Source organism: Sparus aurata, chromosome 7, assembly GCF_900880675.1.
Source record: "Sparus aurata chromosome 7, fSpaAur1.1, whole genome shotgun sequence".
NCBI classification, from domain to species: domain Eukaryota; kingdom Metazoa; phylum Chordata; class Actinopteri; order Spariformes; family Sparidae; genus Sparus; species Sparus aurata.
The window spans coordinates 16533398-16558334 of record NC_044193.1 but is presented as its reverse complement, the minus strand read 5'-3'; the positions used below and the strand labels follow the sequence as shown (position 1 = coordinate 16558334).

The window sequence follows — 24937 nt, the reverse complement described above, 5'->3', positions numbered from 1 at the left end:
TGGAATTGTTCACAATGCTTAGCCAAATAACAAACTTTTCCACAATCGTATTTTTATCGGTGCAACCGAGACCAGTGGCAAGTTTACATTGAGCTGTGTATTCGGTGTTACTCCTGCATTGGTTGCCATCTGCTAAACGTGTTGGTCCATTATAGTTACATGAACCTAACGGAAACACATCTGAAGGTCTGCTCTTGAATGAATGATTGTTTCGGCAAAATGGAAAGTATGGCTACACTTTCCCCTGCCTACTTACTATATGGAGCTCCTATATAGGGTAAACATGTTCCATCCATTATTCACATAGCTTCAAGTGTGCCAGCTCTACTGGGAAAACTCTGGAAAGAGGCTATTCTACTCTACATCCAGCCAACTGAAGACAGGCAGCTTTCAGGAACCATGAACATGAACCGAAGAAGCTATTGGTGAAGAACACTGTCGGGTTGTGATACACAGTGTAATAGCTCTAATCCTTCCAAACCATTCTTGGGTACAAATAAACACATGGCCAAGGCACAAAAGCTTTGGTTGGATTCCTGCCCCTCCTGAAAGCCTGTCTCAAATATCTAAATGGTTCAAAAGGTAACATCCAGACTCTTGTTTCCTTGCCAAGCATCTGGTCATTTATAGAATCTCATGAGACTGTAAATCAGAAACTGTGTACACAGAGAATGAAAGGGGAGGGAAATGGGGGGCAAATGGACCCATAGGAGACAAAGCAAGACGCTTTAATATGCTGAGAGCCTGACTGACTGCAAATTACAGGATGACATTCTGGGAGTCATGTTTTTTCAGGCCAATTCTCAAATAAACAAATAATAAACAACAGTTTCCTCCACAAAAGATCTTTGTAAAGTGCTCTCTGTCACTCATGTTTCTTCTGACAGTCCACATCACATATTAAGATTAGGCAACTTTCTCAAGTTGTGTAATAGATTGGCTGGTCCAGCTTCTACCAGCTGTACAGACTATACAATTCCTTGAGGCAGATTTTTGCTTTTCAAGCGATTGTGACCAGGCTATGTAAAGAAAGTTGACTTGAATGTCCCGAAGCATGATGGGATAGGCTCCATTCCACCACAACCAAGCACTCAGGAACAGCGCTGGGCTTTGGAGCCAAGCTGACATAAACTGTGTCATGTATCACTTTTCCCAGTCTGAGCGTTGCAGCCTGCTAGTACTATAGCAAGAGAGAGAAAGTTGAGCCTGTATGTTTGGTTCACCACCACTCAAAACAACCATGGCTAAACCGATCTGACGAAGCTCTGGCTTAACAGAGCGCTCCATCACCTCTTCTCTTCCCTCCTCCGCCAGGTTGTCTTCTGACCCATTGTGCAGTAGGCAAAGCAGTGCACATTCCTCCTCAAAATGTTCGTTAACTACTGCCATCATAGTAACTGTCTGATTAGCGCTAAATCCCCCCTTTGTGGACACGCATTACCTCCACCTGTGCATAAGAGAGCATGTAGACTATGCTGACTGGTGACACACATCTCTGCCCGCTGCGACAGGCAATTGCGTACTTGAGTGCTCAGGTGGACAGTGTTTCCTGCCTATGAGCCACAATGTGGAAGATCTGGGTAATTTTATACCCTGGAAGTTTTGGGCTTTTCATGTGCCACTGAGCAGCTTTCATAGGAATGAATGGAGCTTTGTTTTTCCTTATTAGATCCATGCCCATAATCCTTGACAGGATAAGCAGTTCAGACAATATATCGGTTTAAGACAAGATATCTTAATGGCAACCGCAGGCGAAAATACATATCTGGGTCTGTTCCAAAAACTATTTTGCTCTTCGTCTTTGTCTGCACTAAGAGCAGTACTCACCTACTCATGTCTGTGCAAAAAGAGAGAGCGCAGATATTTATAATAATTTAGCTTTTTTTTTTTCTTCAAAGGATGTATTTTATTTCAATACTAGCAAAAAACTCATTGGCATTTTAGATCTAGACTGATAAATTGGTCAAGTTTTGGCTGAAATAATGGCCAATATCAGGTTATTGCTGACCAGCATGTGTGATGTAGGCCTACACGTCACCAAGTTTAATTTACAATTTTACATGTTGCGTTACAATTGCGTTGTTTTTCTATCAGGGATCCATATAAAGTGTGTTTATAATCTTTTTATATCTGATAAGAAGGCAAGCAAATGAAACTCAATAAAGAATTAATGACCAAAATTTAACTGCACATAAATAATACACATACCCCTGACATCTAACTATTCACTCAACTTAGATAATACTGATTAGTTTGTACTACCTAAGGGGCGTTCAGACCTAACGCGATAGATGCGAATGGAGCGGCAACTCTACATTGAAAATCAATGTAAATGGCACGATGACATGTGATTCAGGCGGCGGCGGTGCGAATGAAGCGTCTGGCGCGGCGCAAATAAAGTTGAAAATATCCAACTTTTCAGGCAGCATTGCGCCGCGACATCCAATCAGCGACGAGTTCAAGCCGACGACATCACTTCCCTCACGTACGGTTGTTTACGGTCGCTCAGAGCAACGATGGAGGAGAAGCTAATTGTAGCTGTGTGTGGGCACCAGGTGCTGTATGACACCGCAGCTCACCTCAGACAGATGGACAGGTGCTCCGCAGCTGAGATGAAGCGCCTGTAGTTGGTGTCCAGGCGGGAGATCCTGGCACCGACCCGAGCTAACAGGTCCTCGAACTGGGCTCCGGTCAGCCTGAGGTACCACTGGAACAGGTTGTCATCCAGACGGAGCTCCTGGAGGAGACAGTGAAATTCCCTCAGCTCCGTGCATCTCCGGAGGACTTCATGAATCCAGACACGACGGCGGATGGTTTTCCGGCGTTTCTGGGACTTATACAGCAGGTACAGTGCAGCAACGGTGGTGATATCAGCCATGATAGACGTGGAAAGAGGGCGGGTTGAGAAATATCGGTTCAAAAATGAGCGGGCAAGCGCGAATGACGCGAATGAAGCGAATGACGCGAATGAAGCGAACAGTCCAAAATGATCAAGCGGCGCGATAGAAGCGTCTGAAGCGATTGTATTCGTGTCTGACGCGTTCGGTCTGAACGCCCCATAAGACTGTAAATGTGAAACAAAAAAGCTCTCACTTTTTTGATATTCTAGTCATTACACAATTTCAAAACACACATTTGCAGATACTTGTGTTCCTTGATGACTGGACATATCTCTATTCTTGGATATATAGTTTTGTGTCAGAGGAGTGCGATTAACCAACAACCTCCAAGTCCCAAACTAAGCTCCTCTGGTCATCCTTGACTCTAATAAAAGGAAATGGTATGTATTGGTTATACATATTTCAGAGCATCTCTCCTCACTTGCCAAGAGCTTACTTGAAAGAGCGATCCCCATCTCAATGTGACTTTCATGTAAAATAAAGCCTACAGAATTGCAGACACAAAAATTGGAAATTCAAATGCATGTATCCGTAAGACTGTTTCTATGAATACCAAAGACGAGCATTGTACAAACACATAAGAACAAAACCACTGCGCCGCCCACCAGGCAAATACTTCTGGAGGACAAATTGGAAATTGAATCATAAACTATAAAGAGCCAAGGTTGAGTTCAGCTGCGGAAGAAAAGACAGACGAGATGGAGGTGGAGAGGAGAAAAGAGAGAACGGCTGCATTAAATAAAAGTTCACTCTTTCTCCCCTGCCCCTGCAGAAATTCACGCTGTGCTACCTGATTGAAATTTCCTGGTTTAATAGCTGTGAAATAAAGTAAAAGTTGGGAAGAGGAGGATAGAGAGAATATGAAACAGAGGGTAAAAGAGAGGAATGGAGTGGTAGCGGAACAGCAAAGGAGAGCGAGGGAGACTTCAAAACTCAGAGACCAAAGGATAGATGGATTTAATGGAAAGTGAATTACTTTATGACTTGTAAAAACTGCAATTAAGGGTAATTAGTCTTTACGATTTCAAACACATCTCCCTGTGGTTCTCTTGCCAAAATGTTAATCCACATGACTGTTGTTACCATTCGAGTTGCACACAGTGGCTTAACCACAGGCAGAGAGTCAATAGAGGCTTTAGTTTTGCTTAAGAAACCACACAGATGTACCCGGCTGGGTCTGTGCGGGGTTGGCTGGTGAGCTAACAGGTAACGATTAGCACTAATGAATTCAATGAGAGGGTCCCAATGAGGTAATCTCACCATGCAGCCAGAGGAAACTTTCCATTTACACCAATTAGTGCCAACACAGACGATGACCATAGCACCCAGACACCTACTGTAAATGCTTTTATCATTAACTCTGAAGGTTAAACACTCTTCTTCTGCATCTTCTCCAGGATCTTTCTCAGGTACAGCAACAAAACGTTGGAGTGCTGAGCTTCTGATTATGTTTCTTTCTGTATCACTGAGCGAATGGTGTCTTTACATACAACCAGGGTGGGAATTTCGCGGCAGCCGCGGTGGCTATGGCCCCACACATTGGCCTTGATGCCCCGTGAAAAAAAAATCATAGTACGGCCACAGTGGCCTTTGTGTCCTGTCCAAGTTCCATGTAAAATGCGCCAGTGCAGCGTAGTGGGCTTGCCTTGAATAGAAATTCAGTCAGTTCGCGGTTCACACAGGTGGAGTCTCATCATCACATCCGATGATCTCACGTGAAAGCCTGAGCCTCTCAAACAGCTGCAGCGTCTCAAAACGGAAGAACGACACTCAGTAGCGTAACATCATGGTGATAGGCCCCGGTGCAAATATTTTTTTGTGCCCCCCAACCCCACCTTAAACACAAGTGCAAGCTTGTGCACACTGCACGCACACACACGCACAGCCACTCGAGAGAACTGCTATTGCAGGGGTGGACTGGCCATCGGGAGTACCGGGTTTTTTCAATAATGGGCCGATGGACAGCCTTTTTTTATTTTATTCTTTTTATTTAATTATTATTTTTTTATATATATATATAATTTTTCTTTCTGCTGCACCTTGCCTTGGTAACTACCATAAATTACCAAATAATAGCCAGTTTTCAATTAACTGCAGGGTCCCCTTTAAACGCCAGGTGCAGGTGTATATTTTGGAAATAACCGCCGGTTCCAAATAAACACCGGGTCTAATTTATTTATTTTTTTTTAAATCCAGGAAGAAGACGTGACCACTGACACTGCATGTTTTTCTTCTTCGCCTTTTTCACATGTTGTGCATGCTTTCTGTCAGTCAATATCACATTGATCACCATGGCTCCGGTGTAGCAAAAAATTAAAATGTACGATTTGAAATTCAAACTTTCTGTCTTAAAAAATGCAGAGGAAAACTCAGACGAAGCAGCCGCAAGACGTTTCTCTGTCGACCCCAAGAGAGTGAGAGATTGGTGAAAAAATAAAACTGAGCTTCAGCGTCTGTCCGAGGAGGACAGCAACAGGGCCAGGCTGCCTGGTGGACATGCGGGAATGAGTTATCAGCAAACGGGCACACCACAAGAGAGTGTCCCACAAAATGATCAGGGCGATGGCGAAACAAATGTACGCCACTGTGAGTGACAGCAGGGATGAGGAGTTTGCCGCGAGTGCTGGTTGGCTTAATCGTTTCCTCCACCACAACAACTTCACTAGCAGAAGACAACTATTGCCCAGAAGGATGCAAGAGAATTTACCGAGAAGCTGGCGAAGTTTGGGACATTTTCACCCCGGATTTTTGAGAGGAAGGAATTAAACGCCTGTCCCGAATTGCTGCCTGGTCCCAAATAAACGCCCGGTCTGTTAAGTGATTAAAACAAATAAACGCCCTGGCTATTATTTGGTATTTTACGGTATGATAACTCTCCCGGCCGGGGAGAGAGACATCCATCAGCTCGGCCCACAGTGCTCAGCTGCAGACACAGCAGAGAGGTGACGAGATGCGACTCATCATGACTGACAGGCATCAAGGCCACTCAGCGTTACCTTACCAACCCGCCCCCAGCTATTTCATTCACAAAAACAAGGTATTGAATATTGGCTGTGGCAATTCTGGACAGCCGTTTTTTTCTTTTTTTTTTTTTTTTCTTCCTTCATGGGCCCCTGAAGGTGTCTGGGCCCTGGTGCAGCTGTACTGGTTGCACCGCCGATACTTACGCCGCTGACGACACTTACAGCACAAGCCGGTTTTGATATGATACGTAAGTGACTCATGTGTTAGGATTTAGTTGGGTAAAGTTGGAAATATATTCACAGATTCGAACTTCCTGGATCAATAACTCATAAGCGAAAAATTGTTAAAACACTAACAATGAGTCTTTCCTACCTTAGTATGGTAGACAACGAGCTACAACTGCATTTTCATCAAAACGAGCGCTCCTTGTTATAAATAACATCGGTCTCTATGGTCAGCCTTCTGTAAGACGAGGGCGCAGGGACCGTATACAAAGTGCAACACCAAAAAGAGTTACTACAAAAAATATTCAATAACTTCACTATCATTCAGTGTAGTGTCACCAAAATCATTCCACACATCAATGGTCTCCTGCTGGTCATTATACAACTGTCTGATTAGAAAAAATGTGCTTTGCCATAATTTGGGGGAATTTCTATTGGGAGAAATATTCAATACCTTCACTAATATTCAGTGTAGTGTCACCAAAATCACCTAACCCTAACTCTACTTGGCAAAAACTGTTTTCTAATGTAACATTAACTTCATATTGGTATTAAAAATGTTTTAATACATAATCCATGTCTTATTATAAATTAGGATGTTATGGTATCAATCTGAAAGGTAAATCACCAAATTTTACTCATTGGCCTTTGTGCCCTGTCATGCGGCCTTGGTTCCCCTAAAAAAAAAAATAAGTGAAGGCCAAATGGCCTTGCCCCTAAAAGGAAGAAGTTCCCACCCTGCATACAACTTTTTCCATTGAGACATTTATACAACATCGTACTGTACATGGTTGTCTTTGCAGTTACATATCATAACCACGGCTGACCGATGGCAACCTCCCATCTCCACCTCAAATAAGTGTGTATTGCAGTTACAACAGTGCGAAGACTCACGCTGACCAAATGTCTTTAGTTTCTCTCCTGCATCCCTGGATGTACTGTACCTTTAGACATCTGTTGTATTTCACCGTTTCTTCATGTTCTCTTTCAGCTGTTTTGGGAGATATGTTAGTTTGCTGCAGGTGAAAAACAAACTTTTCCGGATTTTGGTTGCTCATAATTAAAGCTTTAAAATGTTTATTTTATATTGTTAATGGTTCAGTATTATACAAGTTCTATTAGTTTATAGAAAGTCACAGTTTTCACACATCCTGGGAAATACCACAACACAAAGTCAGTGAATTTCACACAACTAACAGTCTGTAAATGTAGGCTCAATAGTCTGTACATAAATGCAACAAGATACTTAAATAATTTTAAATATATATATAGATATATATATCTATATATCTATATATATATGTAGATATATATATATATATATATATATATATATATATAGATATATATAGTATTTGTGGTTTTCTGTTTAGTTGAAACAAGGAATATGTGTGGGTATCAGACCAACATTTGTGAACCTTTTTTTTACACATTTTGATTTAGATTGTTTAAATGTGTAAGTATGTATGCAAAATATTTTTTGTGCAACAGTCATTTTTATATAGAACATGACACACATGATCTTAATACCAACACCAATCATATTACATATAGGATGAACCATCTAGAACCACTGCCCTAAAAACACACACATAAGTGTCAAACACAAAGGAACATTTACATAGTTCAGGCCGTATTCACAGCACACGGCTGATCCTTAGTAACCCAATCACACCCTCACAGTCCGCTTTTGTTTATCTGTCGACCTGGTTCTTCAGGCATGGGCTATGAATCACTCTGCCTCCCAGCAGAAAGCATCTCGCTGTCTGGCATCACCTTTCTACTTTCATAGATATTCATTTTCTGCACTTGGTGGAAAATAACAGTTATAAACACACTTCCCCCTGGTAGAAAAGCCATTTTGGCTGCGTTGTGACCCTCTTGTTCAATATTTCAGCAACCAGGCAGCCTGCTCGACAGACATTAGAAAATGTATTTCTCATCAGCACATCCCTAGAATATGCGATGGAATCATGTCGGAGCTGAAATAAACGCAGACGATTATCCTGTGATCGTCTACAAAGGCCAGAGTGCCTGTGGACAGTTATCAAAAGCACTCCTGGCACCTTAATAACGGAATACATCATGGTTAAAACAACACATGTGTGCGCAAGGACACACTGATTGGCGAAGGTTAGTATATGCAAATGTGGTTCCTTGGAATTCGTCAACACCAATTGAGCCGGAGAACAGAGCAGAGCAGAGCAGAGAGAGAGAGAGAGAGAACCAGAGACGATATAACACCCATAATGATGAACAAATGGACAAATCATAATTAACAGGTATCTGGGCGCTGGAAGGCAAGAGCACAAAGATCATGATGTCATCAGTGGAAACCAGTATGACCAAAATGTGACATAACTGAAATTTACAGATTGTAGCGAAGACTGTTGTGTTTGACTCCTGCATGGAAGAGCAACTGATTCAAAAGTCGTTGCTCTCGTCTCTATTGAGTTGAATCCCGTAGGCTGTGCCTTCAAGCATTGTTAGTGCTGTTACTTGGAAACTGGGAATGATTGTTATCAAAGAAAAACATTTTAAGACTGTGACTTTGGCAATATCTGCCTCTGTTGGAGTGACTATGGCATTAATATTACTCTGTTCTTGTTTAACCAATCAGATAGTTGTGTGGGCGGGACTTTGAGCAAGATCACAGAGTGGTGACTAAAGACAGAGAGAGGCAGCTACATCAGAGCCAGAGTAGCAAATAAAAATCAGTTGATCCCTTACCCCTTTTTTGGGCTAACGTCAGCTATTTGCTAAACCATCACTCGCTGCAGGTCTGTAGCTAGCAGTAGAGTCTGATGAGGAGGTTTAAGTTGATTCAAATGATTAACCATCCAAAACCTCCAAAAGATTGTTTTCAGACTTGTTTCTGCTTAGAAAAGTGCATGTCGCAGGAAAAACTGACACAGCTCGGAATCTTTAGATGATGCCCCACTGCAGCCTTTCATGAAACACGTTGCTCACGCTGGCTGGCTGCCAAAATGAAAAGCAAGACATTCTTACAAGCAACACTCGAGCAGGATATATGTCTGCACCGTAACAATTAAGACCATAAACTCAATGGGAAACTATGATACAAATGAAAATGGTCAATGGTATGGTCATCAGCTAACACCCCCTGCCGGCCATCAGAGAGAATGCAGGCTTGAGGCACATTTTTCATACCAAAAAGCTCTGCGTCCACCGCGTCACACTGTCAGCATGAAAAATTTCACATTTGTAATTTTCAGCTTAAATTTTTCACTTGCCATATGGAGCCACATAGTAGGCCAAGCATGGAGTGCAGCTTCACTGTGGAGCAGCCTCTAAGGAGGGCAGACAGCCTGTCTCTGCACATCACATTACAGAGCCTCTTTCAGTGTGCATGCATGTTAGTGTGTGAGCGTGTGTGTGTATGTGTGTGTCCGTGTGCTCTTACTGCAGGCCTGACTGAACAGACATGTCCCTGTGAGCCTGTGTGACAGAGGTTTAGCACATGCATCTTAACATCCCTGTACATCTTTGTCCCAATGTCTCTGTTTCCCCGTCCTGGCAGACACAATGCCTTTCAGAATAAGTTACACTCTTCGCAGACTCTAATCAGTGGCGATGTATGGAGATTTCAGCCTATAGACGGAGAATCAATGACTCGACAGTGTGTGGTAAAGTGATCAGCATAATCGCTGTTCCGCTTTACTTCAAAATCCAAGCCAAGCTGTTTCTCCAAGACTATTGGCAAAGCCACTGAGACGTTTAACCAAGGCCTCGACTTTCTCAACAAATAAGATCTCTTCATTGCAGGAGATCTGTAGTCCACTAAGAGTGTTAAAGCTCTGTGGTCAGGGTATAAAGCCTGTAACTTCCACACAGTGCTATACTGATGTGTATAATAAAGTATGCGAATAAGAAAAAAAGACAGCAGTATGGATGGTATAACAGATGGAGAGGCAGCGGAGGCAAAGGAGAAACATCTTTTTCTGTTCTGGCCTGAGAGATAAAGAGCCAGACAGGCTCGCACACATTTACACACACATGCACACACACACACACCCACACAAATATATATACACACATGCTGAGACTCCTTTTGCCACTTCCACTTTCTTCCTGAGGTCGCCACAGCTGTCTTGTCAGCACATGCCTCCTGAGCTGGTGGCAAGAGCACAAATACACACATACTGACACACATACGCACATTAAGGAGATATGGCCAAAAAATAAGATTCTTCTTTTCAAGATAAGGAACACTTCGTGGTTTAGTGATTTCCTATTTGTTTGCCTGCAAAATGCCTGAAAACTAAAACATCATTTAAACATATTTTTTAAGGCCTTAATGCAAGAATAATACATGTTTTATCATGTGCAAGATCAAAAGATAATGGTTATATATATCAATATATATAGATATATAGATATATATTGTATATATATATATACAGCATATATATACAGTGCATATATCTATATATCTATGTATAGATATATATATAATTATACTGTATATATAGCCATAGACGGTTAATACCGGATGCTTGCAATAAGATGCGCATTCATGTTAATTTTTTGTTTTCAGCACAGAGCATAAAAGCATCAAAAAAGAAAAAAGTTTAGCATTTACTAAAGTCGTATCTGCACATTGCTGACTCCCATGGATTGTCTCTTTTAACGAGCAATAGCGCCTTTTCCACAAACACAAACTGAGCTCATATTAGTGTCTTTTTTCTATCAGAATAAAAGGTACAAACAGCCCGCCACAAAAAAACTATTTAAGAATTCACTTCAAGGTGGCCTGAGCTGAATAGACAACTGGAGTTCAGACAGTCGTATAAACTGTGAAAGGTGCACACACAGTGAAACTATTCATTTTTTCTTTTTGGGTTTGTTTTGTTTGGTCTATTCACTATTTGTATTTAGTTTTTAACTTTTCTTTTATCTGTGTCTTATTATTATTATTATTATTATTACCATTATTATCGTTATTAGAACTTTTATATTATATATTTTACATATATGCATTCCATTAAATGTCCTTGTCATTTTAATTTTGTTTTGACATTTTAATCTATTTTATACTACCTTTTGTATAACCTCTGCTACAATTACAGTCAAGTTGTATAAAAAAAAGAAGACAAGACCAGAATGTATTTACAGCAAACATCATACAGTGTGTTACCATGATGACCTCAGTCAATCCAACAACCATCAAATAATTTTTACATGCCAGCAGTCGTGTGTGTGCCTGTGTGTCTGTATGTGTGTTTGTGTGTGTGTGTTTTTGAGAGAGACGGTGTGTTTATGTGTGAGCGCGTCAACCTTGAAGTGACCTAAGGGATTGTATTCAGTAATTATCTGATTACTCGTGTGTTTCTCCCCACTCTGACAACCTGCAACTGGATAACGCTGTAACTCCCCAATTACAACTTACTCCACAATCAATCGCCCATTAACAGGAGCACATAGACCGTACACATGCCCCCACCACCACACACACACACTCATACCACCGTGTCAGGCTCACATACCAACACGCAACATTACCGCCACAAATTCATTTATGATAAAAATAACTATGACATGATCTTCAAGAATACAAAGCTACAAACGCCAAACTTTTATCTAATCTTGTGACTTTGGTATTCATCTTTCTCAGCCGGTGTTTTCTGTGTTTTCGTCATTTTGCGCAGCTCAGCATGTCAATGAAAGCCCAGTGATGTTCCACTATAAGAGAGCATCCACATCCTTTCTCCGCGTCTTTTCACTACCTCCCATTTATGAAAATGTTTGCCCTTGCCTCATCAGGAAGGGCTTGCAGCCAGCATCAATCTGACACACAAACAGAGACAGCACACACACAGACACACACACACACACACGCACGCCATGGTTATAGGTACTCCAGGTATTCCAGCAAGGACACACACATACCAAACACCCGAATAAACCCAAAAAACCTTGTAGTTTTCAAGAAGTATTAAGATGACGTGAGAGTGTTTTAATTAGTACACAGAAGGCCAAAGGACCGCTGTTGATCCGTCAAATGTGCTGCAGTTTTTTAGGGTTAAGGAAAAAAAGCTCAAATTCATCCACCATTTTCTCTTCCAGCCCTCCACTAATGGAACATCGCTGTGAGGCAGATGTTTGGACATGCAATACACGGACCGCGGTATAAATATCTTTAGCATCAGTGATGACAGACACGCAGTAACGACAACGACAAACAAAGACAACCAGTTCAGATGAAGGGCAGCTGCTGCATGCCACTTCATCCTGACATGAGAGCCAACGGCAGAGTGTAACATATTCAAGCCTTTCATATGCAGTCAAACCGAAGACCAAACCCACCATCATCACTTCCCGGTTTTATCCTGAGGTGATTTTGCCATTGTCACTTGCTCATTTCGGGCGTTTTTTTTTTAACACATTAGTCGCCTTGTTCCTGGTTTGGTCTTCCTTTTGCTGCAAATGTCTGGAGGAGCAGTTTTCAGATACATTTTGCTGTCTTACTGATCATGTCTGTAGCACCAACAGAGACTTTCAAACTTGCAGAGTGTCACATTGCAACCTCTGGATCTGCATTTTTTGTTGTCATCAGCTTAGATTGTTTATATTTACCCACAGGTACATAATATTGATGGACAAAATATTTAATTTTGTTCACATTATTTTTCTATTATTATTATTATTATTATTACAATCGTATAGGAAGTGGACACTGAGTTTAAGTTTCATGAGGGCAGAATTTATTCTAAGTTTGTTGTATGGTAAACATGGAGGAAACTACTAAAGCTAAAAAAAAACGATCTTTGGCTTTCGCTTCTCTTCTTATTCTTATTCTTATTCTTATTCTTATTATCATTATTATTATTATTATTCATTTTTATTTGAATAGGGACAGTGCACAATAAAACATTAACCCTGTGTACAACAAGGACAGATGCATTGCACCAGGTTTTAGCAAGTTGCTATTTTCCACCCATAGTCCCTGGACAGATAGATGAAACATACGATAAATTAAAAACAGCTACTAAATTCACAGTTGTGCAAAATTTCAATTAAAAAGTTATGAATACATACATTCCCACATCATTAAAACAATTTGAAACAATTTACCCCCCTCCCGCCAACTTTTTCAAATAAATATGCCCCCCCATTAAACACACACACACACACACACACACATATGTCTACAATTTTGCTTTGACAGCATCCAACGTTTTGTGTTACATGAAAATGTTTTAAAATCATGTAATCAGCTCTGTTGGAAGTGTGTTCCATTGATTTGTGGCAACAAAAAAAGATGATTTACCAAATGAAGTCTTGCGTTTAGGAATATTGCACTCTCCCCTGGTAACTGATCGGGTAGCTCTTGTTGTTTTTCTGAGCAGAGTGTAACCATTTCTCTGACGCCTTTTCAACAAAATCTCAGCACTGAAAGCCTCACCAAGATTCAGAGAGGTGTTCATACTCATATGTCCACCCACAGACTGTAAGTGATCAGCATGACCTCAGGCACATAAAAAGCTCTCATTCACACACAGGTACAGTAGCAGGTACAATGTGCTCTCTATTAAAGCCTTTTTTTCCTAGAGGGAGGTAATTTTCCGTGTCACAGACAGCTGATCATTGTGTACCACACAGACGAAGATACCTAACCTTCACATGAGAAATGAACTGAAAAGAAGTGAGAGGCCTCAGGGCTCAATCATGCTAGTGACTCAGCCACTTGGCTCACAGGGGAGGGGTACCACGCATCCAGGGATTTCTAATCCACAAGGCTCACTGCTTGCTGTCTGCGCTGTAACCTACAGGCATTTTGGAGAGTCGCCCCACTCTGATGTGACTGCAGAGACGTGAAAGCCCCTGAACTGAGAAGACCTGCTGGATTACTCGTGTTCGTCTTCCTTTTAATAAAGAACTTTTTTTGTATGTTCTTCTCAGCAAAGAGCCTCTGTGGTCTTGTATTTCATTGTGAATCCGACCGCTGCATTCCCTCGGGAGGCACACAGCCTATTCACTCCAACTTTACAACGCGTAAAAACAAAATTGGCTGCAGAGGCTGCCTGCAGTGGTAATCCACAAAAGATCCAATACCATTAATGCAGCACACAGACACCAACCAAGTGACAGGATTATGTACTATACACACACACAGACACACACATGAAAGGACATAAACACATACATCGACCTACCTGTGTGGCTCCTGTGTGCATGTGTGAGGGAGGCCAGACAGAGGGACAGTAGCAAACTCCACACACCTACTCCACAAATGCAAGGGCCCCGTTCCCGCATTCTGCCGGAGAGAAACAAAAACACACATATTCCGTTAGGGAATACATACACATAGACAAAAGAGAGAGAATATACTGTACGTTGTATTACATTTTCCCAAATGTTGGTTTCATGTCAATGCAGATTCATAAATCCTCTTTACTGTCTTTATAGTCTTGACATGAGTAGGATGGCACTTTGGTCTACATTGAAATATCAACTATTAGATGGATTGCCATTACATGTTATAAAAACATTTATGGTCTCAATAAGATAAATAAATTTTAATGACTTTGATGAGATGTCAGCTTTTCCTCTGGAATGTAATTGATGAACATATTTATATTTATTTACTGTATATACTGTATACTACGCGTTGACCAAGTACTGACTTTTGTTTCTTTTCATCCGACTGCCGGATAAAAAGAAACTCAGATTGACTCAGATTTTTTACTCAGATTCAGTACGCAATCTGCAAATAAATGTAGTGGAGTGAAAAATACTTGTATGTAAAATGTAGTGGAAGTATAATGTAGCAGAAATTGGAAATACTCAATTACAGTAAAGTGGAAGTGACTCAAAAACGTACTTAAGGACAGTACTCGGTTACATTCAATCACTGAATAAGTCTGTGTCTTTTCTTTACCCATATTCACAAAGGTTTTAAACAAAAATAGAAACAAACACGACTTAGCACCTCTTTATTTGTTAAGTATATAATTCAAAATGTTGTCTGTTGTATTAAAAATGTGCCTTTCTGTGTATTATATGTTTTATACAATAATTGTCAGGATATGAAATGACCTTCCACAACATCATCTCCATTAGCCCGAGTTGTACTTAGTGTCAAGTGCTAATTAGCAAATGTGTAAATACCTCGGCATGTTAGCTTTGTCAGCATGAGCATGTCTAGCTAACAAAGCCTCACAGAGCCGCTAGCATGGCGTTGGAGTCTTGTGAAGGCACACATGCATAAACTCAACAACAAGGTAACTGTAAACATGTCCAAACAACCAACATTCAAACTCACACACGTCCTACAGTACTGCATTGACTTGCCAAAGAAAACAATATTTGCGCAGGGAATATTATTGTTTACTGCAGATACTTTCAAACAGAAGGAAATATGGGGAGTGACACAGAAGGACAGGGAGAGAAGAACACATCAATGAAATACAGACGTTTATCTTTACTTATAGATCAGTAAATACAGTTTAATTCTGCATCTTGGCAGCCAACAGGAAAAACAGCATTAAAAGCACTAATGAGACAAGTTCTGTTAATACAGATTAAATACTGTGTACGTGTTTGTAAATTTGGATGGGTGCAAATAGATGGCAGCTGTTGGTGCTCAGTGAAGACTATTGTAATGCAAACTAAAGCTTTAACAGCCAACTCCAGTCTGACAAAATGTCTGTTGAGAACTCGCAAACACAGACTCACAAACAAGACAATAAACCCTCTAATAAAATATTTAATGAAAACTTTCTAACAAACAAAACTAATAAAACCAGACTAACATAAGATAACCAAGGTGTGTTTCTTTTATTAATCAATAACATAGTTTTCTAAGTTATTATTCCCGTCAGGATGTAAACAATGAAAACACATACGTAAAAGCCCTTGTTGTGTGTCTTCTGTCCTACTGCTAACAGGGGTTTACAGGAATGCATGATAGCACTTAATATTTTTGAACACTGCACAGCACAGAAACTTCCACAGCAGGCAAACAAACTCTTTTCTCGTTTCTCCACCAGGGGAACTTGGGTTTTGTAAGCAGGATTGTACACAAACGTTTCTCAGTGAGTGAATAAATAACTGCAGGAGGCAGGCCGAGCAGAAGCAAACATATGAGACTAAGATACAACATGCAGAGAATCTGAACAGCCCATTATACCTTGAACGCACCATGTTGCCATTAATTAAAACAGGAATTGGCCCCAAACACAATTCTGTAAACTATGAATAATACTTTCATTTGCACAGTCTTTACGAGTCGATTTTTTTGTCTTTATATTTCTTGACAGGGCAGTCCCTCAAATGGCTGCTTGAGACTGGATCTTAAAGCGGGTCAGTCTCCTTGAGACCCCATGTTGTATTGTCCAATTTTACAGCGGAACCAAACACGTATACAGACTGGAACAAAGAATTGTTTTTTGTCTGTATGGTGTAGTATAGTTTCGCCTTTATAGCAAGTTTGTTTTTTGAAACTTTTGGGATTCAAAAGTAGATTTATCATCGCACTCACTTGTCAACCTGTCTGTCCTACCAAAACACACTGTGATGCACTGTTATTTTCTCATATTTGAGTTGCATAATAAAAGGAAATTTACTGCTGTTTGGGGCAAATAATGCATCATGGCGAAATCTGCTTCTCTTTATGTGTGAACGCAGCTAGCTTGTTAGCCTTAGCTAGCACGGTAGCTTCTACCTGGTAAAGGAGGAAAAAAGTCTTTGGCTTGTTTGTCTTCAAACCAATAACAATTGTCTATGGCGGTGCTTAACCCCCGGATGTAGGTGAAGGTCAGTGCCCTGCAAAACAGTGTCGGAGGGCACTTTTAGTTTGCAAGTGGGGAAGTGAGCCCTGGCCTTAAAATAGCTCCATCCCTGCAAAAGAAACTGTAACAGCTTCTAGCTTGTTTATGTTCATCCAATTAGAGAACAGGTTAGTGTTGAAGTAACTTGCCATTTTCAGCATGTAGGTTGACAGCTTGGAGGCTGTCGATGGTGTTTCACATAGCGATGAAGACTTTGAAGAAAGCGCAAGCAGATAGCGGAAGGAACAGTAAATAGGCGACAAATGATAAACTACTTCATGGGTGATGTCGTGGTGGCTCTGTCCACTGTTTGTCACAGTCAGTGGTGCAGCATTACCCATTTTTTCTGGAAAAAGACAAAATTACAACAAACACTGTAGACTATGGGAATTATGTTTTTGCATACAATCTACTGAATCAGTGGATTAAGTGCTGTGTTACTTTCTTTTCATGGAAGTTGATTCACTTTTCTAGAAGCCAGCAAATGTGTAGAAGAGAAAAATGAAAGGATCTTTTGAAATACTTCGGAGCAGATGTGTGATGATAAAACAAACCAAACGTCCAAGGTTTGTGTGAGAGTCTGTGCAGATTAGCTCAGAGAAGATCAGATTATACACACACACCTGGTTGGGTCTGTATGTGCTGATGTGTTTATTTGAGCATATATCTGCGACCGTGCAAACGTCCGCGCCTGTGATGTGTGTATGTGCGCGTGTGTGTTTGTGTTAAGCCCTGGCTTGAGTTCTGAGCTGGGTATGTGAGTCATCTGGCTATGCAGCCAGGCATTTCTAGAGCTGTGAGAAGCTGCAAAGCCAGACAGGCTGAGCCAAGGCTTTCTCTGGTTAGAGGGCATCACACACACACACACACACACAGAATCATACACATATACGATATATTGTCGCTTTTTGTCTTTACTCCCATTCATCTCTACTTGCCTCCTTTAGTCTGCCTCCCTCACTTCTCTTCTCTTACCCTCTTCCGCCTGTCCACACCTATGCTATGCTTGTAGTAAATAATTAGGAGACAAAGCAGGGACGCTACCTGCTTCCTCTCCAGCTCATTTAGACACACAGCAGTGTTTGTGATGATGCAGTGCCACTTCATTTTGGCTGGTTGTTTGGTCTGTCTGCCGCAGAATGAGTGGGTGTGTGATATAGAAATGGATTTAGAAAGGAGCACAAAAAGAGAGAGAGAGAGAGAGAGAGAGAGAAAGAGGAGGAGGAGGCTCTGTGTGTGCGCGCGTGTGTGCGCGCATGTGTGCTTGTGTGTCTGACTGCTCAGGAACACGGGGTTCTGATCAATAGCATCTAAACAGCTTGACTCTCCATCAGTATCAAACTCAGCAGCAGCCAATGGTGACTCATGTGTACACACACACACACACACACACACACACACGTATACAAAATCAGAACAGCAGGTTTTATACATTGATAAGACAAAGGACTGCATGTTCTGACTTAAAGAGTCAGTTCACTTTCTGACTGTATGCTAACTGCTTGTAAACATTTGTGTTTACACTTGTTTACGTCTGCATGTTGTTCCATATTGAAAATGTTTCCTGGTACTACATTCCCCAGTCTCCTCTGATCATATCCGCCGCTATGACTAATGGTAAGAAAGCAACACTGGATCCTCTAACCCTGGATGATGTAGCTTTCATTAACCGAACACAGAGGAGCAAAAGAGAAAGGAAGAGCGAGAGGAGAAATAGATAGAGTTGGAGAAAGAATGGTGGTCTCCAATGAGTTGTGCAGTCTGTTCCATCCCTTTAATTAGTCCCATTGGAATGCCCTCCCCGCTCCACACAGCTGATCAGCTTCCCCTCTATATCTCCAGCCTGCACTTGTGTGCATGTGCACGTGGGCGCTTGTGTTTGTATTCATCTTAGCTAAAGCCGGACATCTCACGGGCATACGCGCTGTGGTCGATCTCCCCACGGTCGCAGAGAAAAATGTAGTGGAAATGCATTAATATTCAAGGATTTTCTATTCCCTGAGATATCTGCCATTTGGAAAATTGGATGCCTGTACTCTCTACATCAGTTACTGCAGCAATTAATGGGAAGGGATTTTTGCTTACAGAAGATATGTCACAGCAATATTTGTTGTCCAGAAAAACTTGAAAAAAAAAGAAAAGTTTATATCAAGAAATTGAGAATTCTGCATTTAAATGTCTGAAAATGACTGGAGCTTTGTTATATATTCTGTTTAATTGTATACTTACTACAGATGTTTTCAATAATGTTCAAACCCTGAGAAATCGTTAAGTTTACTCAAGGTAACAGTCAGAGAGTGAGAAACAAAGTCATCAGAGATGTGACTGAACAATTAAAACTGAAACATAACTACGTCCTTGTGTGCCTGAGTCTTGTCAGGTGGATTTTCGTCAATAACGGTGGTTGCCTAATGGTGTTCACCATCAGTGAGGCAAGTCTGACCACAGGATAATTTGTCACTTATTCATGTTACTCGCAGGAATGTTTATTCACCCCAAACAACCACATTACTTCCATTACACTAGCCGTAAGCTAGCAAGCAACAACACGCAGAGGCGGTGTGTATCTGTATACTGTCACTAAACTCAGCACTAACCAGAGACTCCACTTTTCTCTCTTCTTTTCCGCTCCACTCTGTAATTTTTGATTGTGTAGTAAAGAATACACCCCCTCCAGCTAAGGTCAACATTGCAGTACATAAACCACCACCCAATGGAGGTCTCCTCCACGAATCGCTCCTGCAGGTTGATCAACAGGAGTGAAGATACATTTTTATCCCAAAAGTAAGTAAGTCAACTCTGAGCTCTCCTCTTGTTCAGTTCTGACACAGAGCAAAATCCAATGTGACTCCGGGTGTTTATTCCTTCAGAAGGTATGGCCTTGCACCCAACGGTGATCCCTGGCTGGGTTTGGGTTTGTTTCTCTCTCCTTGTGAATACGGTGTGCATTCCCTCACTCACACAGTGATAACTTACATGATAACATACTTTCTGTATGACTATGAATTGGGAACCATTGATATGGATCCTATTCATCCTGAGAATTTAACAGAGAAATGAATATCTGTGCCTCCTGTGGAGTGCCGCCGTGGCTAAGGTCATCGGGATAATCACGGTAGCTTGCTGTGCTATTCAAAGTCACAGTATCAAAAGAAAATTGGAAGATATTGTCTGATATTGTCAAGAGGCAGCAAAGAGGAACGGAAAGGACACGGAGATGATAGAAAGCAAAGATGAAAGGTAAGGAGAGGAGTGCATAGAAGCGAAGAACAAAAGATAACAGTATGAGGATGAAGGAGAGGGAAGGAAAGAAAGGATCCCAGTAAAACAATAAAGGAACGATCTGGACCACACGTGTGTTGGTATCATGACTCCAGCGAGTATTTGGCTGACACATTAGTTTGTGGCTGTGTTGAGTAATTGAACAGAATTTGGTATTTTTTACTGGTATTCACATCAATGAAAAATAGTTTTTTTCTCCTAAACTTACATTTTGTGTCACTCTTTCTTTATCAATTAATAGATCATATTAGATCTTGTTAAAATGGTGATGCACCAGTCTTAACTCGTCAGTGTTTTGAAGCAAACTGAAATCCGTTTCATTGTGGATTTTTATCATGTTTTATATTTTTGCTATCATGGCCAGGTCCCTCTTGTGAAAGAGATCTCAATGGGGCTTTCTGCTTTAATGAAGGTGAAACAGAAAATGATAAGTGGAAACGTAACCTATTTGTTCCTAAGGGAAAATGTTTGTAAGGTCAAAACCTTGACACTATTACTGGAATAAATATAAAATAAGCCATAAAAGGTTGTACTAAAATTCTGCAGTGGTGCAATAAGTGTGTGACGGCTCTGTCAGCACACAGCAGAGGATGAATGTGAACGGACGGAACACAAAACAGCGATGACTTGTCGTGGAAGGGTTTGTTTTGGAGCCGGAGTTAGGACTGCGACTCTCCAAACCTAATGGGAACCTCGGGAGATTTCGGCTTGATTAGGCCTCCCTGATCCTGCCAGAAGCGTGTATGTGTGCGTATACATGAGTGTGTGTTCCATTAATGAAAACCCAACTTTGGCCTTTGTAGATAAATTCACTCCATGTGACCTCAGAAGAAAGCCTGCAGCTTTAAATTAAGCTTCCAATTTAACAGGAATCTCAACTGTTCGTGTGTGTGTGTGTGTGTTGGAGGAAAATGTAAAGAACAGGGAGGGAAAACGAGGAGTGGGAGCTTTTAGCCCTCTCCTCCTCCGTCCCTCTTTCACTAGTTAACCGTCCCCCATGACTTCAGCAGAGTGCACATCCAGACTTGACATCCCCATCTTTCAAATAAGCTTTTGCCTGCTGCCGCTACATGCATGTGCCCGACACATCCCGAAACCCAGATTCAACCCAAAGGTGTTGCGCTCCATCCATCTCCATTCTCTCTCTCTCTCTCTCTCTCTTTCCTCTGCTCCGTCCCTGTCTGCCAGTCGCTCACTGTGCTAAACTGGAGAGCTCGCTGCACCGCGAGCTACGATCCTGATGTCACCACAAATCCATCGTCCACGCATGACATGGCTGCCCCTAAAACATCCTCGGGTCAAACACAAACAAAGACACGCACACACACACACACACAGAGACAACACACCGCTGCAGAGCGTCTGCTGACAGTGCAGATCCAGGTGGTAAATGTAGTTATGTTGTCTGAGCCTTTCTATCACCCACAAGTCCAACAGCATCAGACAGTAAAAGAAGAAAAGGAATTGCCAGCCTTCACCTACAGGCGCGGGCTACACCATAGCTACGAGCTGGCTTAACACTGCAAAAATAACATCAAAGTCCCTCTCTCTCTCTATAGAATACGCCGCACATTACTTTCATATTTATCCATCACATTTTGACTACACTTCAATTTTCTGTGAGGTTCTTGGGCAATAGCAGGAAAAAAAAAAAAACACTTTGAACTAAATAAACAAATGCAAAGTGGGGGATCTCTTGAAGCTTGAGAATTTAGGAAATATATTAAAGCGAAATGCAAATGGCCTGCGCTGTGCGGTCCCGGAGAGACGATAGCGTCATGCATGGGAGAGCACGGGTGGAAAAAAATAGATAAATAAATCCAGGGGAAAAGAAATGGCTTCTTTAATTTAATTTCAATCCAGGCTTTTTGACTTTTGTGGGATTATTTAAGCGCAAGCTGAGTGGAAATCCATCCAGCACTATGAGCCTTTGTTGACAAATGTAGTGGTTGTTCGGCAGAGTAAGAAAAACAGATAAAAGTTAAGCAGAGTTTTGTACCCAAAGAGCTGACGATGGAGCTGAACAAGCACCATTAGAGAGCGAGGCAGCTCCGTAAGAGTCTCATCAAAGGGCATGAAACAATAAGGAACCACTGAGCCCCAGACATTTTAGGATAACTACCTGGACTGCGAAGGCACCAGAGGCTGAACGAGGGTGCATCTGGTGCAGGAAGAGTGCAGCTTCTGCTTTCCAGCGCACTTTAACAGGAGTCTGATTTCATCCGTCCATCTCCCAGACAGACATGTGAAAGTGACCGGCAGTAAAAGCACTTTCTCCCCCCCCCCTCACATCCTCTCTCTTTCTCTGTCTGTGCTCTCCTCTCTCCTGTGCCTCCGAACTTAATTTTTCATCACACTGTGGTTTTCAGTGGAGCGACACTTTTTCTCCTCTCCACTGCCCTCAGCTGGTATATTTAGATTGTGTCTCTCCTCTCCACCCACTTCCATTTCTGTCTCTCTCTCCCTCTCTTCCTCTTCTATTACTTATTAATGTCTTTAATGTTATTGACATGAATGTTTACCCCATCACTTACTCAACATGTAGGTTTATATCACAGTTGGATCAAGCAAAAACAGCAAATATTCTCTGGTCCCAGCTCCTAAAATGTAAGGATTTGTTTTTTTTCCACTCCTTTATATCTTTTTGAATTGAATATCCTTTGGCTATCCACCTTATTCCTGACTTCGTGAGTTTACCCATGGTTCATAGCGGTATTCGGTTATGCTCTTCCAGTTGAGCTGGTTGACCTCGGTGTTTACGTGAACGTAGCTGTCATGCTTGCTCTAAAAACCGGCTTTTAACACAAAGAAAGCGACAGAATGGATAAAAATCGGCGGTGGATACACAGTACAGATGTTTTAATAAGTCGTGAGGACAGTTCTCACAATGCCTCTCCCGTCAGTTCTCATGGAGTGGGCAGATGACATGAAGCATTAGCACGGCATTAGTCGGGCTAATGCTTATCTTATATTTTCTGAAGATGTTGACGGTGGAGAATTACGCAGTTACAAAAGCACAGAAGCATACAACTACCTGCACAGTAACAAAATAGGGAAAGTACTGTTGAAGAAACACAGCGAGTTTATATTTCTGAAGGCAGCAGTAGCGCCCAGCCAGAGTGTCAATCAAGCTAAACATACAGCGTGGATAATGCTGAAGGAAAGTGAAGCCGTCGAGACAGGCGGCTGCTCGGACGTTGCCGGGTTAGGAAAGTCATGCAGCAGCTATTCTGTGGAAGATATTCATAAACCCAAATATTTATTTTAGTGTCAAAGCCGCGAGCCGCGCTAGTCTCCGTTCCTCCTTCCTCAGCATGGCGTGTAGGGCGCAGGGCAGGACAAGTTTGTCTCAGTGGTTGATGTACTGCACGAGACGTTTCTGAAAAAAACTTCAATTTTCATGAATTGTTGTGGCAACCAACAACGGCACATGTTGTACCTGAGCTAATTTAAAAAACAATTTAGCTCTTATGACCTAACGCTAGTTGTTTAGGGCTAGCTTAGCGGCCATCATGCAGTTGCAAGGCAACCGGAAACAGAAAACCGCCGGCGGAAGTAGTTATCTGTCATGGCAGCCCCCATAGGCTCCCGAAGAAACAGGTGGATAAAAAACTTATGATTATATGTTTTAGTCTGTTGAAGTAGGCAATGGTCAGTGCATAACTGAAAGTAGATGGCGGTCAGGACGCCCCCAGTTTTGAGAAGCAGCACTAGTTCCAGTGTAGAAAGCTAAGCTACTGGTGTGGACGAGGGTGGCAGCAAAAAAATGGTTTGCCATGTAAAAAAAGAGGTCCACAGCTATACTTGTATTCAGTATTTAGACTGTTTTCACTGCTTCACTTCACCATCAGATCGTCCTCTACGATGGGGAGCTAAAGCTGCTATGTCTCTCTCCAAAGCCCCCAGACTTCTTTGCCAAAAGCAGTCAGGTTACTTTGCAGAACACGTGAACTGCTGGTCTACCACTGCCTCTGCTGATTGTTTTTTTTGTGTTGTAGTCCAACTTTTGGTGAATCTTAACCAACCCTTAAAACATAGAGCAGAGCTAGCACAACTGTTCAAGGCAGCGGCACACCAGCAACTCACGTCTTCTGTGGAGTAAAATAAGTTTTTTCACGCATCTTGTTCACAAGTCATGGATGAGTAGACCAAAAGAGTTGCAAGCAAATAGGCAAATCATTTTTCAAAGATAGAAGACTGCAACCACTCACAATCCCCTCATGAAATCTGGATAAATAACAAACATCAACTTTTATAACTGAAAGTAAACATCCCAAGTAACTACATTAAACTAGAGAGACATACTACTGTTTTTCATCAGTAAAAGTCAAAAACAGCAAAGTGAATTGTTGTGCAGCTAGTTTTGTACCAAACTGAACAACTTGGACCAGCAACAGACTGAATGTACCACTGAACTAAAGAACACAATGATGCATCAGATTACAATCATACACACTGATGTGCAATTTAAAATTGATGCAACTGCTTGTCGTAGGAAGAAAAGTGAGTCACTGTCTACACATCTTTGATTGATGAATGATCTCCACCTCTGTGATTTGTGTTTTTCAAACACATCCTCGCACCTATATAACTGATTAGGTTGATTACCAGAGACACCCAAAACGACATATGTCACCGTTCCCAAAACCAAATGATGGTTGCAGTGTACCAGTGCTCGGCGTACCTGACATTTGTCGTAAGGTTTGGTTGGCTTCTTGATTAGGATTAGGAGAACTTTGAGATGTACATTAGTGATGTAACTTTAGTCGAAATC

At 41.6% G+C, this 24937-nt stretch overlaps 1 protein-coding gene across 1 annotated transcript in view; it reads right to left on the bottom strand.

The window, feature by feature from the left end:
• LOC115585755 (chemokine-like protein TAFA-2) overlaps positions 1-24937 on the bottom strand; it is a 92629-nt gene that overhangs the window by 34987 nt on the left and 32705 nt on the right. Inside the window, exon 2 of the mRNA XM_030424375.1 lies at positions 14266-14366. Coding sequence (XP_030280235.1) covers positions 14266-14365 — 100 coding nt within the window. The 5' untranslated portion in view covers position 14366. The remainder of the gene's footprint in view (positions 1-14265; positions 14367-24937) is intronic.